Genomic DNA, 18,445 nt, shown 5'->3' on the forward strand with positions numbered 1-18,445 from the left:
AGAAACCCTTGCTCATCTACTTCTAATCGTGCAGAGATACTTCAAGAGATCTTGACTGACCTTCTGACCACCCAAGAGCAGCTTCCTCTCTACATGTCCACCACCAAGCCTTCGTAGCAGTGAGTGGCAGCAGCCTGTGGCCTTCTGGACGTTGATACGTCTCCTCCCATGAGCCTTTGCCAACACAGCAAGTTGCATTCCAGCAACCGCCCTCAACCCTAAGTTGTTACATACAGAAAGTGTTCTTTGACTGTGCCCTCCACTTACCTGAGTATACCCGTTGCAAAATTTTGCTTTTTGGTTTGTGATTGCAATAACATCAACATTTTATTGATTTACAGTACAGAGCTATGCTTGTTTACTCAGAAGTAAATCCCACTGAATTCAGTTACTTTTACTCTCAAGTTAAGTGAATGCTGACTTGTAGTTTAAGTCTTATTTTTAATGGGTGTGGGTGTTGTGGGTGTATGAGCTGCCCTGGACATTTATTTCGGTAGCAACATGGAATTCTTCCCCCCCCCTACAAATTTTATAAATATTAACCAAACCAAGCCAGCAGCATTTTCCACAATGGAAAAGGGGAAATGATAACAAGTGAGGTGCGGGGAACAGTATCATGGCGTTCATAATCAGATTTAAGTTATCAGTATGTTTCCATCTACATAAATGTTAATCTGCAACTTCTTGGTTGAAAGCCAACTCGTTTAGTTGAAATCTTCAAACCGCTTCATTTTAAAGCCAGCCCACAAGTGTCCCTTGCTGACCTTTTTTTCCACTCAGGGGAACAGCCTGGCAGACAAAGCTGCAATCCTATATCCACTTACACGGGAGTAAACTCAACTGAACTTGATGGGCTTACTTCCCAGGAGGCATATGCATCAAGTCTGCAGAAGTTGCAAAAGTCCAGTATAAGTTTATAACAGACTACCTGCCCCCGCACAGCTACACGTGTCAATCATGATATTAATTAAATAAATAAATCTCCAGTGGACAGAGACCTCTATAGCTCAGTTGGTAGAGCACGGGACTCTTAATCTCAGGATCATGGGTTTGAGCCCCATGTTGGGCAAGATTCCTGCATTGCAGGGGGTTGGACTAGATGACCCTCGTGGTCCCTTCCAACTCTACAATTTTATGATTATCCAATATCTCTACAAATACAGTAGCAATTCTCTGGGCACATGACTCATCATGAATCAGCTGCTTGATGATCCCCTCAGCATGTTCCACTTCAGTAGGCTCATGCTTGACACTTGATGATGGCGTCATCACTTCAGCTGCGGATATAGGGTAGTTAGAGAAACACCGCTCCCTCACCAACTTCCTCCTGTGTAATACAATGAATTTACTTGGCTGTTAATTAAATGTCACTCCCAGCCTTGCTCAAATTGTTCTATATGGCTCTCTGAGTTCCTTTCTTCTTATAAGTGTCAAAAACAATTTTCACATGGGGGGGGGGGTCTGGCCACCATCTTGCATCATTCTATTTGCCGAAAAGGAGGGGCCACCAACCTTCTGGGGTCTGTGGCACATTTGAAATTTTGAGGGAATGCTGTGGGGACCACCTTCTCTGTTTGCTTCCCCTCCACCTCCAGCTTCCCAGACTGAAAGTAAGAGAGAAAAGCATGTACATCGTCCACACACAAAGGAAGTCAATTAATATTCATATTTTACAAGAGAGGAACACTACGGTTGCTAACTGATTTGTAAAAAACCAGCCACAGCAAATTCCCCTCCCCTTTCTATTTTACATGCTACTGTTGCAATTATTGGTGTTTGAAATCCTAGCCAATATACTACAAACAACCCAAAGATGTAGCAGTAAATACAAATCTACCTTTGCTGCCAGACCTCCATTTTAATAACTGTGGAAATACAAAACATCCCATCAGTACTGGCATTCTGCTGGCTCTTGAAGAAACACCTATTCCCCTACATGATCTCCTGGACTTGAACCTCCTGTTTTAACTCATCTTTTAACTCCTAAAAGCCATGCTGCTTTAACAGGCTTATTTCATTGTACAACTTCATTGCAAGTGCTTATTTTCATGTTTTGATGAAATTGCTTTCTTGTGTATTTTAACTACAGTGGTACCTCGAGTTACACACGCTTCAGGTTACAGACTCCGCTAACCCAGAAATAGTACCTCAGGTTAAGAACTTTGCTTCAGGATGAGAACAGAAATCGTGCTCCAGTGGTGCAGCAGCAGCAGCAGGAGGCCCCATTAGCTAAAGTGGTGCTTCAGGTTAAGAACAGTTTCAGGTTAAGAACAGATCTCCGGAACGAATTAAGTACGTAACCAGAGGTACCACTGTATTGTGTTTTTATTTTCTGTAATTGCTTTCATGCTTATTAAGCACTTAGAAGCCACCTTGGCGGTATATAAATTAGCAAATTATAAGAAAGAGAATTTCTGCAATTCCTCCCTAGATTTGCCAATCTGTTCAAACAACAAAATACAGAAGTGAGAGCACCAGCTTTATTTGCAGCTTCGCTTGAAATACAGTCAATTGGGTGGGTGGTGGTGGGGAAGCAACATTGCAACTGTAGATCAAAACGGTTAAGAATAAGGAAGAAGAGAAATCTTAGTTAAAGCCATAGCAGATTACACTTTCTAGAAATATGTATGAGTACCACTAAGTATTCTTCCTTTTTTTTCAAAGGGTGTATGCACCACTTAGAGAAGTTCTGTTCAACTTTCAGTTTAACAGAGGTTATGAACATTATGTTGACACGACTATACATGCAAATTACATTCCGCAGAAAGGACGGGGGAAATGTGGTTTGTGGTTTATCGTTTCAACTTCACAAAACAAACCATCTACAATCATTTTCCAACTCTTCTCTGTTGACATATGTGATATGTCTCCAACAACAACCATTTAAAAAACAATGGACACTGATTTCCCCTTACCTTAATGAAGAGAACACATTTATCAAAAGCAGGGACTTTTAAAGAAAGTTTTTGTTATTTACGTATATTTTTACTGTTGTAACTCCATGAAGTGCAATATTTGCTGTATGTATCCTATACCCCATATAGCAAAAGGAACAGGCCCAGTGTGGGGGAATCTATAGCCCCACAGATGTTGAACTCCAACTGACATCAGCCCCAGCCAACATGTCAAGGATGATGGGAGCTGAAGTCCAATGACTTCTAGAGGGCCACACGTTCTCAACATCTGGAGTAAGAACTGTTGTGGAGTTATGGTTTGTTTCATTCTAAACAAACCATGATCTGTAGCCAGTATCTGTTCTGGCTTACTGATCATGGTTTGAGGAAAAAACAAAAACACACACACAACCCAAACAACCACAACCCCCAGTTTGTACATAACACTTAGTCAAGGACTGTGGTTTGTTTTTCCCATGCATTGATGGGGAGGAGCACAGTGGCCCAGATTAGTGGAATAATGGTAAACCACTCACTCTGGTTTCCTGTGACGTGTGGATTGACCCTACAGATTGAGTAAAGTATTCCCAAGAAATGGGGAAGCTACAACTGCTGCCGCTGCTGCCACTGCCTGTAAGAACTGCCAAGGACATTGAAGTAGAACAAGACAGGGAGGGACAAGAAGGGAGGGAATTTACAACAAAAAGCACCTGCCGCATGAACGTCATTTGGATTGTATGCAAAAAATCTAGAGTCATTTTTACTTCCCTATTCCACACAGTGCACAGAGTCTGGAAAGCCCTTCAGGGTTTGAACTGAGCTTGTGTTCCTCAGGCACTGATTTAGGGCAAGGTCCCCTTCAGCCACACATCCTCCTTGCCTAATATATGCCTAGCCTGCTTATGCCCAGGGCTTCAGCTTCCAACATATCAGGATTTTTTTTACGTAGAGACACTTTCCAACAAGCAACCCCACTTGCATGCATTGTGAGCTGATGACATCCTTCAGAACCAGGTGCCTCCTCCATACATTTAAATGGGATATAGAGGTAACACCAGACAAGTGAGGTAGGCAGAACCTCTCCCTGCTTACCTCCCCATATTGTTATGCAACCCCCTGCACTTGTCTCTCAGCTGAGCCTCCGGTATCATAGTTCAACTAAGGAGAAAGACAGCTGGGCAGGTCAGTGGACCACCGGAGAGCATCCTTAACAGCAGATCCCTGATGCCTGCTATAGGGCCTTCTTAAACAAAAACAAAAAACTTTCATCCAGAAGGCTGCCTCCCTCCCAACCACAATGCCCTGGAAATTCTGGGGAAATTGCTTCTGCTTGGAATTGTTGTCAGAATCAAGGAACAAATGGTGGGGGGTGTCACTACTGTAGCTGGGGGTCCACAAGAAGACACTTTGCTGAGGGCACACCCAGCCCTGGAGTCACTCCTGATTGCTGTTATTATCGGTTTTACTCACCAAACTGCTGAACCAGTGCAAGCTCTGACATTTCAGTGGGGCCTGAACCACTCTACAAAGATTTTACAGATGCTCCGATGGTAGGCCTTAAAACCAGGGATGGAGAACTTGTGGCCCTCCTGATGTTGTTAGACAACATCTCCCATCATCTCTGACCACCAACCATGTTGGTTGGGGCAGATGGGAGTTGGAGTCCAGAGGGTCACAAGTTCCCCCATCCCTGCCCTAAATCATCTGCCCCAGTGAATACACATTTGAGACAATAAGAACACTTCAAGCTTGGGTTTCCCATTAGACTTCACATTTGACATTTACTGCTTTGACCGCCCGCTGCCCCCCTCAGCACATCCACTTCTACTCCTCACTGAAAAGTCTTTTCTTCCACAGAGTAAGGGAACTCCTTTAGAAGAGTTCAACCATTCAAGGAAACATGAGGTTATCTATGTGGGTGCTAAACAATATAAACTGATATCCAAGTTCTCCTCCATGCACAAAAATAAATAAAGTCTATAAATAGTTGATTTTCACAGGACCTTAGCTTGAACGGAATCTTATATTATTCCAGAATAATATAAAACTTGATCCTAAAATTTCAGGCCAGTGTATCTATTACCCGAAAAAAAATCAGCTTCTGTGATCCTTAGAGTTTGGGACATTTCCCCCAAGTCAAGGATGGGGAACCTCCAGATGTTGGTTGGACTACAACTCCCATCATCCCTTATCATTGGCCATGCTGTCTCGGACTAATGGGAGTCCGAGACCAACAACATGTGGATGGCTACAGCATTCCCATCCCTCTTCTAAACATTTATATGTTGAAGTCTTATCTAGTAACACATAAAAGAAACAAAATCACTCTCTTTAAGTCGGGCCATGGCTATACAGTACCACTGAAACAAATCCTTCATTTTTCTTTTAAACACTGGCTGACCTTTACTCGCAACTTGCAAGTGACGGCCCTATCTATTGATTTTTATTAATACTACGTTCCAGGCAAGCATGTTTATGATAGCAGCCTTACTCATGATTTCCGGTAAGAGTTTAAACAGCCAAATATATGTTAGAATTTATTTATTTTTGGGGAGAAAAAAAAAACTTTATCACAAAATGGACAGTCTCTCAAATATTTTATATGGTGTCTTGAACAATGCTATACAATGCATTTCAGTGTAAATTTGACAAATGTTTATGTTTTGGGGTCCAAGAAAGGAAATATTTATATGGCTTTAATTAGTGACAGTTGAAAATTGTTGTTTTGTTCAGGACGTTTGTTTATAATGGCAGTTTGCAGAGAAATGTTTTATCTTCCTCTTCTAAGGCTGTGTATACAAGAGTCAAAACCTACAGTTGAGTATTAGCCTACTGTCCCTTGTACACTTAAAAAAAAAAAAAAGTTATTCCAGTCCTGCTGTTCTTTTGTTTTTAATTTTCACAGATTCTTTAGGTTTTAGGTTTTTGATGTTTAGATTAGCCCACTGATAAAGACGCTGACAGTCTGTTTGACTTTATGCCATGAAAGAAAATAGTTCTCACTGTACCTGATAAAATTCCCGAAGCCAATTCTTCTGTAAATTTTCTGGCTGGAAAATAAACAAATAAAACAAAATTAATATATGACTTCTGTAATACAGACAAGGCAAAATGACTAAGCGAAAGATACAAGCACTGATTTTAGCATGTGCACACTTAAAAGGAGTATTTCAATTACACACAAATAAGACTTTTGATTTTTGTGATGTTGGAAGTTGATATTGCTTCTCTCAGGCACACAACCAATAAAACTTTTCACCAAAGGAACTTTGACATAGTGGGTTTCATTCAATGTTCTCTTCAGAGCAGACCCATTGAAATGAACAAGCATGACTAATCTAGGACCATTAATTTTAGTAAGTAGTTAGTAATTTTAGTAACACTGGATACAACTCACTATATTTAATTAATTTATAGCATTTGTGTCCTGCTCCTCAGCCAAAAAAGGCTCTCACAGCGGCTTACATAAATTCAAAACAAGACATTCCCTATCTGCATGCTTACAAGCTTTGTTTTATAAAAAAATAAAAAATACAAGGGGAAAAAGGAAAATCAAAACTCAGGCACCAATTTCTAGACCACTGTTCCTGTATTGACCAGCTGACACAGTTCTGAGGCAGGAAGGTAGCTGATGGAGCTGAGACTCCAACAAAGGCGATGGAGTGCGCTCTGCTTCCTCTCTCCTGTTGATGCAGTTTGATGGAATGGCAGCCCACAGGTGACATTTAAGGAAGGAGGCGGCCTGATGGAGCTGGCCTGTCCCAGCAGAGTCAATGGACCATTATGGTTGTGAGTCTTGGAAGACCTGCTCCCCGCCTTGAAGGCCTTCTTCCACCTGGCTGGGGTGGGTGGGCCCTGGTTGAATCCAGCTACAAAGTCTGATACTCTTGGGCTGGGGTATTGTTTGGTGAGGTTTGTTTGGGGTGGGGTGGCGGTGGTTGCTGTTATTGATATCAAATTTTTGGTATCTTTATTTTGTATATTTATTATGATTCGTTCATAATAACTGAGAATTGATATTCTCATAGCACCACTCGCCAGGCTATACGGCAGACGTTTTTTCTGGAACCAAAACTCAGATACAACGATACCTCAGTTTTCAAACATAATCCTTTCCGGAAGACTGTTCAAGTTCTGAAACGTTCGAAAACCGAAAACTCAGTAACCGACAGCTAGGCCACAGGACCTTGCATTCAGCGGAAGTCACGTGGCATGTTCGACTTCCAAGGCGTGTTCGAAAACCGAAATGTTCGTCAACGGAGACGTTCGAATACTGAGGTACTACTGTACATAGAAAGTTGAACTGGAAGCAGATATTACAAAAAAAAACGAAAAATATGGGGCTGCTGCTGGAGACACTTGCCACTCTTGAAATGTGGGGGAATAATGAAACGAATGTGTGTGTTTTTAACTGCACCCACCCTGCCAGACCTGGAAATAGCAGGCAGAGCTGTTGATAAGTTGCTGGAGTCATAGCACCCCAGCAGGCTCACCACTGGTAACTGCTCTGGGCACTCCAGGGAGCAGGTCTTCCAGGACTGACAGGCCAAGATATTGCAATGGTGTCCACCAATAGTATCACTTGTACAGCCCAGTGCACAAATTAGACTATCTAAAAAGCATTGTGAGGAAAGGAAGATATCAGGGCTAAATGGCTGGCACCTAAACTAGAAACACTCCACACTGCAACACTTCGTTGCAGGTCCCACTTGTTAACTTCTAATAGACACATTTTACCGAAAACAGTGATTTATAGGTTGTCACAAAAAGAGAAAGGAAAATATTTTTACGGTTCTCGGGTAATGACGTCAAAGCTTTATGTTTTCTGTGTGACTAATTATCGGTTTTAAACTGTCAAGAGCTACAATTCCGAAAAGCAAAATGAAGAAAATGTTTTGGCGCCACTTTCAGTTTGGAAAGCAAATACGAGAAGAGAGTCGCATCAGTTCAGGGCATTTTCAAACGTCACAAGCCTTCCACGCCACCATGTTATATTCACTGCAAGCCTTTTAAACAATTAATATGGCAGACTGAGTTTGTTACACAAACGGGAAGTTGGCTCTCAGTGGCTGGAATGCAGATTCACAAGCCTCTGGTGTACAACCACCTCCAAACGGGGAACAGCTCCTAGCCAACTCAATCCTTGCAAAAACTGCAAAACTCAACACCAGAAAAAAGCCACAAAATAAATTTATGTCCAAGGCAGTCAGTCAACGGTGTTATGAAAAGGGATCGCTGCACTATAAAATACTTCATGGCAGCTGTTTTATAGATGCCAAATAATTCCAGCATTACACAAGGAGAGGACAGAGGAATGGGAAAGGCAACCCAGCCATAGAGCTGGTAACTTATTTTTATTCCTGCTCAGCGGCTGCACAGCGTTCTGGAAAATTACAGAGAAAATTCATGGACCTATAATCACAAATGCCAACTATCATTTGACATGTTTTTAAAGCCTGTCAGTATAGCATTTTTTATATATATAAAGGCAGTTAAGACTGTTCTTACTCAAAGGAGCATAAAGAGAGCTCTGCTGGAACAGCTCACGGAAGGCCATCGAGAAAGTAACAAATCTATTTCCAAAGCCATTTGGGTATTCTGGCAAATGTGAAGGCCTTTCCAGTGGTGACGCCCCAGTTGTGGAATGCCCTCCTTTCCCCTCTTTATCTTTGTGGTGCCAGGTGAAAGCCTTATTTTCCTAGGCACTGTATATTTAACTTTTAGTGCTTTTTCATGCATGTTTTCAATGGTGTGATGTTTCTGGTTTTCTCTCTTCCATTTCCATTGTGATCACCAAGTCACAAGTTACCATTTGCAAAATTGTATTGCTCAAAGCCTTGTTCAAAGCAGTGTCGCTGACTGGTGTGTGAAATCAGCAATGGCTACTACATCTTCCTAGCCCTCTTTTATACATCATTGGCAAAGTTCCAGTTGCCTTGGCCATGCTCTCTGCATTTGGGTTTGGGCAGAAAGGGACTGCCGACCCAACCAGTCAAGGTAGCCAAGGGAGTTTAGACACAGCCATTTTTCTCTGCACCAGGCACAGTCACAGGCAGATGAGCTAGTGGGCTTGATGCGCACTTCTTTGCTGCCATGACTGCCACTAGGTAAGCTCCATGATGAACCCTCACCAGTGTTCAATTGCATTCGACTGCAGTTTCCCTCCACTCGCATTCAAACCGTCTCTCAGCTCGTTTCCTCGCTCTAAGTTCTGGAGTATACTATGGAGCCACAAAGCAGGAGAAGGCATATTAAATTATCTATGGCCTTTCAAACTGTGTGTGTTGGGAGGGTATAGCTTTAGTTTGTTACTACATTGTGTCAGGGTGGATTTGATTTAAATCAAACAATTTAAATCACAATTTAAATCACTAGTCAGTAAGACTTGATTTAAATCTCTTTTTTTTGTAGAGAAAGATTCATTCTTGCTGGTATCATCTTACTACTGTATTTACAACCAGATAAAGGTTTCATTTTTGGAATAATAAATGTTCAGAGTAGTTTTTACTGATTTGGTCATACTGTTAGAAATACATAGACAGGTAATTATGAAATTATTGTGAGGTTTAATAATTATTTAACTAATACAGTAACATTATAGCATATGTATTCATGTTTGTTAACTGATGTGGTTAAACGATTAAAAAATAAATACTTAGACTGAGTTTTAGCACACATGAAAAACTGAAAACAAATCCTTATTTCCTGATGAATAGCCTTTGGACTATAATTTAAATAGAAAACTATCTTTAGAAATACTTTTCTTCCAAAAGCATTTTATTTTAAAAAACCGATATAATTTTTTTAAAAATCCAATTTTTTAAAAAAATCATTGATTTTTATCCACCCTGCAATGTGTATTTTTGTGCTTTTATATTGGAAGCCGTCGTGTGATCCTCAGATGAAGGGCAGTATAGAAACATAATAAAATATTTGCCATACCTTTATGGACCTACCTACACATCCTTGTTCATGCCCAAGTGAATACACAAAGGCTAGGTTTGCTTGTAACACCAAACTGTAGCTTAATTGATTGTGTGTACAAGCCTGAGGCATTCCTTCCTCCCCTCCCTGCCTCCAGGATGACCACAAAGAGGAGATCAGAAGCTTTCACTTCTGTTTTCAACTTAACCACATTTTAGTGTTGCTTCTGAACTTGAAACTATGATTATTAACATTAACCGGTTCACTGAAAACAAGCCAGGATCTTTAACCAAGGTTCGACCTTTCGGCAAACCATAGTTATTACTAACCGCAGCTTGTCTGGGTTCAAACATAATGGGAACTGTGGTTAGTTGAAAATGAGAGGGTTTTTGCCCAGCTGGAATATATCCTTGAACTTTGATCGCGCTTCTTGCTTTCCTGGGTGGAGAATGCTGGGGGTGGGTTACAGCTAGTTTACTGTGCAGAGGGAAAATTGACACTTTCGCTTGCAGTCCAGCCTTCATTATTAACGTGGCCTCCAGAATGTTGCCCAGAATGGAATGCAGCCATCAGTCTGAAAAGGTTCCCCTTTCCAGGTAGACCGAGCCTAAGAATTCCAGAGCAAAAGGGCACTTCACCATCCTATCAGCTTTACTGCTGCCATTAAGTTATGTGGTTGTGAAACAGAATACAGTGGTATCTTGGTTCTCAAACGCCTTGGTTCTCAAATGCCAAAAACACGGAAGTAAGTGTTTTGGTTTTTGAACGTTTTTCGGAAGCTGAACGTCCGATGCGGTTGCTGGCCATTGTTTCCGGGGCACCTGCACCAATCAGAAGCTGCACCTTGGTTTTTTAACATTTCGGAAGTCAAACGGACTTCTGGAACGGATTAAGTTTGGCGCTTTTGTTTTTGCTATTTACCAGTATTTTGCGTTTTTGTTTTTAGGCTTTTTCGGTTAATTTGTTTTTGTGACTGTGTGGAACCCAGTTCAGCTACTGATTGATTGATTGATTGATTGTGTGACTGCAGAAATGGATAAAAGCTCCCCATCCAAACAACGACTATTATCAGTGCAGTTAAGATTATTTTAAAAAATTTTATCAACTATAATACTGTCTTATTTATTTTATAGTACAGTACATTGAATATTGCTTTCGTTTTATGGATCAATGGTCTCACTAGATAGTAAAATTCATGTTAAATTGCTGTTTTAGGTGTACTTTTAAAAAGTCTGGAACGGATTAATCCATTTTGCATTACTTTCTATGGGAAAGCATGCCTTGGTTTTGGAATGCTTTGGTTTTGGAACCGACTTCCGGAACAGATTGAGAACCAAGATACCACTGTATGGAGTTGGAGCTCATGAGCTCTGCTACGAGGCCTTGCCCTTTTAAGCAAGGCACAAACATGGCAACTGCAAAGCACAGTCTTGGACGTCACTCCATGGATCTTCTATAAACTAATTTGTATTAGAAGGCAGCAGAGATTATGTCAAAACACAAAGGAAGCCGTGAGTGGAAACAGGAACAACCTCTGAATGCTGGATACAAAACTAATCACTAAATGTGACAGAGATTGTGAAACATTCTGCAAGGCTTACTGTATTTGGGCACATATGAGTGAATCAAAGTTTTGGCTATTAGGCAACACACATTCCTGTGGTGTTTAAAAGAATATACAAAACGACATTACAATTTTTCCTCTTGATCCTGTCTTCAATCAAATAAATGCATGCCACCTTTTATATAGCATTTATATAGCAATTAAGAGTAGAATATATTTGAACTTGTTCGTCTTCAGAGCCACTATGTGAAACAGAATAGAACATTTAATTTTGAAGAGGGAAATGGAAGCCATTAAGTAGTTAACTGTCCTAGCAGAATCCAACTCCATGATGGAAGATAAAGTGGTTGAAGTGGGCAAATCCAAAAACCCTCCAAAATCTCTGTCCACTGGGACATTCTGACAAGTGATGAGATTTGAACAGATCACAGCTAGTGGTATTTGAATAAAATAAGAGTTTAGTTCCCATTTTAAAATATTTAGAAACTTCTTCCCACATATAAACTATCAGTTATTTGCTGTCAATATAAAATATAATAAAAGTGAATAAATAAATCACTAGCTGCCTTCACTGAATTTGTTCACCAGATGGCAGCAGGAAGACGATATTGTGGAACAAACAACGGCTTCAATGTCAGATCTACATAGAAAATGAACTTGCTGGGTTCTGTTCTAAAAGGCTTCCCGATAGTTTTTGAAACAACACACTGAGTCAAAGGTCACTTCATCTCTGCAAAGAGATCCTGGTTGAACTTCCTGGAAAACCAAGGTGGTATTTCCATTGGTCAGCCAGTCCCTGACATCAGAGAGGTAGTTGTCTGTATTCTTTAGAAATCCGTCATACTCAAGGAAAACCATTTAGTTATTCCATCAACAAACGAAGACTTAGTTTACAGAACATATAATGGGGCCTTCTTGATAGCAGAGCCCATGTTATGGAACAATTCCTCGTCCCCACCCAAGGCCAGGCTGGTACCAACACTGTTTCCAGTTTACACCACCAGATTAAAAATATATATATTTTCTGCCAGGCGCTTCAGAATTAAGAGTGGGCCTGCTTTCTTGAGTACTGTGTATTGGATCCATAGTGAATTTTACACTATGTACAGCAGATTTTATAAACATTTCATTGCCAATTTTATATATGTAGCCAACCCTCTGGTAATTTTTAATGACCAACGGTGGAATATTGAATAAAAATAGATAAATAATCAAATTTCACTTAATGCAAACGTATGGGAGTATTTCTCTGTGGGCATGGTGAAAATAACTCCCTGCAATGGATGCTAGTTCCTCCCAACTGCTAAATAAGGCAGCTGAGACAAGCACACATGAGGAATTTCACCAGGAAAAAAAGTCACCCTCTCCAATTTCAGATCCTTATTTGACTTCTTACATATACACACCCTTCTGAGCCAATGGGAGAGAGCATTCTGTCTTTTTCTCGTGGTTTGAATGTATTGGATTTGGAAGAATTCTGAATCTTGAGGTGCCTCAGGGGCAGTGGCGTAGCGTGGGTTGTTAGCACCCGGGGCAAGGCAAGTAATTTGCACCCCCTAACCCGTGGATTTGCGCCCCCTAACCCTAACCCCCAGATGTTGTGCCCGGTGCGGCCGGCCCCCCCTGCACCCCCCACGCTACGCCACTGCTCAGGGGGACTTTGGATGACAAAAGTAAAGCAAGATCAACTCGATGTGAGGAGCCCAAAGTGCTTTTGTTGGTATTTTTAGTGTTTGGTTGTAATTAGTTTAAAAGAATAAAATGAGAACTCCCTGGATGCCTAGATCAAGGTATGGGGCAAGTATTTTTTGGTGAGAAAAAGCCCCAGCAGAAATTTGAAATCACAAAACATCCATCAAAGTAAAGCATGGAAATATAGGCTGTTAGACTTTTTAAAATTTCTTCCAAAGGCTGTTATACCTTTTAAGTTTTTTCCCCCCAAAGTTCCCCTTACTTCCCTTAGCAAGAAAAAGAAACCATGCATTTGGAAAGTTAAAAATGATTTACTTACAAACTCTTCAAAGGTGAGATTCATGTGCTCTTCCATAAAGCAGCAAGAAAGGAGAGGCTGTGCAACTTAATTTCAAAGTTCCTAAATTATTTGTATAAAAGCACAAAGATGGCTTGCTAAAGATACACAGTCCGGGCTTGTAGCAACCAGCCTGAACATCCTTCTTGGTCAGTTACATGGTGAAAAACAAAAAGAACAAAGGCTTTTGGCAGGACTGCTTACTCTACGGTCCTCTACGAATTAACTAGAACTAAGCACATTGCTGATATGAAGCTGGTATTTATTCCACAACTTCATGGTGTCTAAGTGACCCAGATGCTTAAAAAAATGCTGCAGGCAGCACCTGCCAAAAGCACCTGCTTTTAGCATCTCCTAAAAGTGAAATTAGTGGAAAATGGTACGGTGGTTCAGCAGTACTCATCAGACCTCCAAGACAGCAGTCACTGATTAATACTAGCAAGGAGAGGAGGAAAAGTGAGGTTGGGGCAGCACAAATGCATCAGCAGGGCCAATAACTGCTTCTGTTGGTGCATTTATACTGTGCCAACTCCCCAATGCCTCACTCCTCCCCTTCCCAGGAAGCAGTCAGGAGGTCAGGTGTGTGCTAGGGCTGTGGAATAAATCGCCATACCATTGAATAGAGGTACTGAAATAACATTGTGATAAGTGTTTCAACAGGGCAATATATCAGTAAACAACTGCTGGTGAAAAAAATAGGGAGAACCATTTTTATTTTCTGGTGGTGTTTATGTTCTCGGTTGCCCCTAAATAGCTTTCCTCCATCTTGAAAAGGAAGGGTTGTTTTGCTTGCTTGGCCTCCCACCCTTTGATAAAAAGGGAGAGATTGGTGGGATGAGGGCTTGGGGGGGTTCTGTGGGGAGGGGTAGAGGGGAGAAGATGATATAGCTGGCTGCCTTATGCTGAAATGGGACGTTTTTTGGTAAGCAGTGCAAGCAAATGCATGTCTACTCATGAGCATGCCCTACTGAATTCAATGAGGCTTACTCCCAGGAAAGGAGAAGTAAGTTTAGGTGAACTCAGTGGGGCTTATGCATGCATAGATTCCACTTAGACCTCTGAGTGGGGAAGCAGATGCAATATGACTAGCAAATCAATTAAACTACTCTTAAATGAGTTGAAAATGTATTAAATGTATTATATAATAATAATAATAATAATAATAATAATAATAATAATAATAATAAATTTTATTTATATCCTGCCCTCCCTAGCCGAAGCCAGGCTCAGGGCGGCTAACAACAATAAAATACAAAAGTACAACATAACACAACACTCTAAAATCATTCATTATAAAATTAATTCAAATCAAGCCACTGCCAACTATTGGGCCAGAGCTCCGCGAAGATTGCCGAGGGAGGGAGTCAGGCTGTGCCCTGGCCAAAGGCCTGGTGGAACAGCTCTGTCTTGCAGGCCCTGCGGAAAGATGTCAGGTCCCGCAGGGCCCTAGTCTCTTGTGACAGAGTGTTCCACCAGATCGGAGCCACAGCCGAAAAAGCCCTGGCTCTAGTTGAGGCCAGCCTAACCTCTCTGTGGCCTGGGACCTTCAAGATGTTTTTATTTGAATACTGTAAGTTTCTTTGTGGGACATACCAGGAGATGCGGTCCTGTAGGTACGAGGGTCCTAGGCCATATAGGGCTTTAAAGGTTAAAACCAGCACCTTAAACTTGATCCTGTACTCCACCAGGAGCCAGCGCAGCTGGTATAGCACTGGGTGAATGTGATCTCGCAGCGAAGACCCCGTAAGGAGTCTCGCTGCAGCATTCTGCACCCGCTGGTGTTTCTGGGTCAGTCTCAAGGGCAGCCCCACATAGAGCGAGTTACAATAATCCAATCTGGAGGTGACCGTCGCGTGGATCACAGTGGCTAGGTCAGGGCGAGAGAGGTAAGGAGCCAACTGCTTAGCTTGGCGGAGATGGAAAAATCCCGCGTTTGTTATAGCTGCAATCTGCGCCTCCATGGAAAGGGAGGTGTCGAAGATTACACCCAAACTCTTAACGGACGGTGCTGGCACTAACTGCGCCCCCGCAAGAGATGGGAGTTTATTTAATATTTTTTATTAAATCTCCTACTTCTTTACATTTTAAGGCCGTTGACCACTGCAGGGAGCCTCGTCAAGGCCCTCGGCTGCTGTGGGAAAGCGCGGAACACCCTCCGCCACTGTGGGGAGGTATGGCGGGAACCTCTGCCACCACAGGGAGGTGCAGCAAAGTCCTCTGCTGCTGCAAAGTACAGCACACCCTCCGCCATTGCGGGGAGGTATGGCATTACAAAGGGACTGCCCAATGTATGGGTCCTTTTGGACCCAGAAGAGGGTGGAACAGGGGTGGGGGCATAACAGTTTTATGTGTGCTTCGCTGTGTGGTGGCCAGGAAAGGAACCCTCGCACAAAATGGCCGCAACCTGTACTGTATTGCAGTTCAAGGACACATTCCAGCCAAATAAAAGAGGGCACAGAGAAGGACTAGTGAAGGGTACAGCCTGAGAAGAAATGTTGCCAAGTGATGATCCTGAGGGCCTGATAGGGAGGACCTGGTGGGCCACATTTGTTGTGCACACACCCGGGCTACTTCTGTCTTACAGTCAACAGAAATATTTTGGTTCTTTTATTTGCTTTTTTCTACACAGTACTACACATATTTTGAACAGCCAGTTGCTCCCCCCACTCCATTGTCCCTGCTAGCTTCTTTTTTAGAACTGCAAAAGTATGTAGAATCTCTCTTAAAATAACAGGATATGTGCACAGTTCACCACCTCTCATTTCAACTAAACACTATTTCGACCTTTTCCTGAAATTCTGAGTCCTACCAATGCTAGCTCATTTTATGCATGTGTGTGTGTGTTTTAAATTTGGAGTGCTTATAATATTGGTCAGGAACATAAAGCAATAGGCCTGCAAGCACATGGATACCACATGAGCTGCTAAGTTACTGAAACAAAGAATGCTTCACAGCACACAGCTAATTTCTTAACTTCCCAACACTCACATGCCCGGCAAAACTATATATTTTTAGACAAAGCTGAAAAAATACCAGCAACTAGAATACAGAAGCGAGGAGGGGGTAAAGTTTACTGACCCCTTTTGAAGTTTCCCTAAAATTGCTTTATGAAGAAAGTTGCATACAAATACAAGGCATGTTTGTAATATTAACAAAATGAGCGGTAACCCTTTGAACGATGCACACTTGAGGCTCTGTATGTAAACACTCCTGTTCGTGGTTAAAATAACATTTTCTTGAGACAGGGATGTGAATTGTGTGGCTCCAGATGTTTCACTACAACTCCAATCATCCCTGACTGTCAGGAGTGAGCAAGCAGTAAATCACACCGTGCAAGTTGGAGTTAACTCTTTATTACTAATAACAAGATTGGCATGGACTTTCCAGAGTGTCAGGCCTAATGAGCATAGTAGCTCAGTCCTGTGGATCAGTTGCGGAGACTGAAAGTCCCTACCTTTGAGTATCCTAAGCCGCCATTAGCTTTTACAAAGGGCTGTGTTTTACTGAATTTTAAATGAGTCAGTGTTAGTTCAGACAGGACTTTCCCTGACAATGGAGTGAACAAAATAGGCTGTACCTGGGACAGGTATATGGACAGGAACCCTCATACTCTTTCCAGGAGCACCTTTTATATTAAAAAAGGAGAGCTAATATATAGTAATTAGAGGCTTTGATATCAGAATTTTGCTTTCTGATTTAAAGTAAATGGGAAGTGAAATAGAACTGGTTGGGAAATCATGCAATACATAAGCACTAGAAAGATCAAGACTTGAGAGTACTTTGGCTGGCTACTTCATGCCAGAAACCTTAAAAGGATTGATAACCTGACAAAGTGAATCATTAAAATTGCAAGGTTTAAATGGCAATACCGCCCGCTTAGTATTTCACATTCTTGCTCACATGTAATATAATAGCGTTGGGAAGAACCCAAAGGAGTATTCAGTTCAATTGCCTGCCCGCAGACAAGACAAAGTACAATATATATCCTTCTATTTAAGGATAGACAGATGCAGAAAGGATACAAATTCCTTTTGAAAATTTCTTTTACAGAAAACTTATCCGGAGAACAAATTTAACAAGACTCCAACCAAAGTTCACTGAAGAACAATACATGCCAAAATATATCTTCCATAGCTCCCACTCAAAACATCTTAATGAAAAGTTACCAAATCTAGTTCCAAAACATCTTCCCCAACCAGTGATTCCCTTTCATTCTGCTCAAGTTTCAACACTGAGAGAATTAGGCTACATTCCTATACCCATTTGCCTGAGGTTAAACCTCATTGAATTCAATGAGACTTCTGAGTAGACATGTGTAGGATGGTGCAGTATATTACTTAATTGTTCTGTTTCTCAGTTTTGAAGGTCTGTAAGATCTTAGTCTTTTAATGTGGTAAAACTGGCAGGTCCAGTACATCTGCTATTTCTGCCATCTTTAAAATATAAGTCCTTAGCAATCTGTTGCTACTATGCTTTGCTGTCTTAAAAAAAGACTGTGCACATTTAATACTGGACGAAGAAATCTGAAAATTTTAACACCTAGAGATATAGCACTACCATCTGGATATCTTTAAAATTATGCTTATAAGGAGCTAATGGTTCAGAGTTTGATCCTAGCATTTAGAAATGTTAAATACACCTCCAGTATGCACAATTAAATTGTCAAAATAGAAGAAATAGAGCATTCACGTTCCTAGGTTAGGCCCTGATTTACGGAACAAAGTTTCACAGCAGAAAGACAAATACAAAGATTAAATATTGCAGGGCTTTTAAAAAACAAAACAAACCAAACAAAAAACACCCCACCTTCCCCTCTATACTTTATATCGATCCTTTATTTAATACACTCAAGGCAGTACACACAAATGGCGATAAAATACCATCATACCACCAAGAACAATGGATTAAATTCTTACAGAGCAAAACATTACAAAAACCAATATGGTTTGCTGAAACAAGAGGCACGAAGAAGGCCAAGACAGATATTTCCCAGGAGGTTGGACACCACAGTCACAGCAGAGTTCTCTATCAGGA

The 18,445-nt window shown here is 41.3% G+C and overlaps 1 protein-coding gene across 4 annotated transcripts in view; it reads right to left on the bottom strand.

Moving 5' to 3' along the window:
* Positions 1 to 18,445, bottom strand: part of INPP5A (inositol polyphosphate-5-phosphatase A) — a 232,590-nt gene that overhangs the window by 180,288 nt on the left and 33,857 nt on the right. For all 4 annotated transcript variants that reach the window (XM_053388823.1, XM_053388825.1, XM_053388824.1 and 1 more), the window contains exon 2: positions 5,903 to 5,944. In XM_053388823.1, the coding sequence (XP_053244798.1) occupies positions 5,903 to 5,944 (42 nt within the window). The remainder of the gene's footprint in view (positions 1 to 5,902; positions 5,945 to 18,445) is intronic.

Source organism: Podarcis raffonei, chromosome 5, assembly GCF_027172205.1.
Source record: "Podarcis raffonei isolate rPodRaf1 chromosome 5, rPodRaf1.pri, whole genome shotgun sequence".
Lineage (NCBI taxonomy): Eukaryota > Metazoa > Chordata > Lepidosauria > Squamata > Lacertidae > Podarcis > Podarcis raffonei.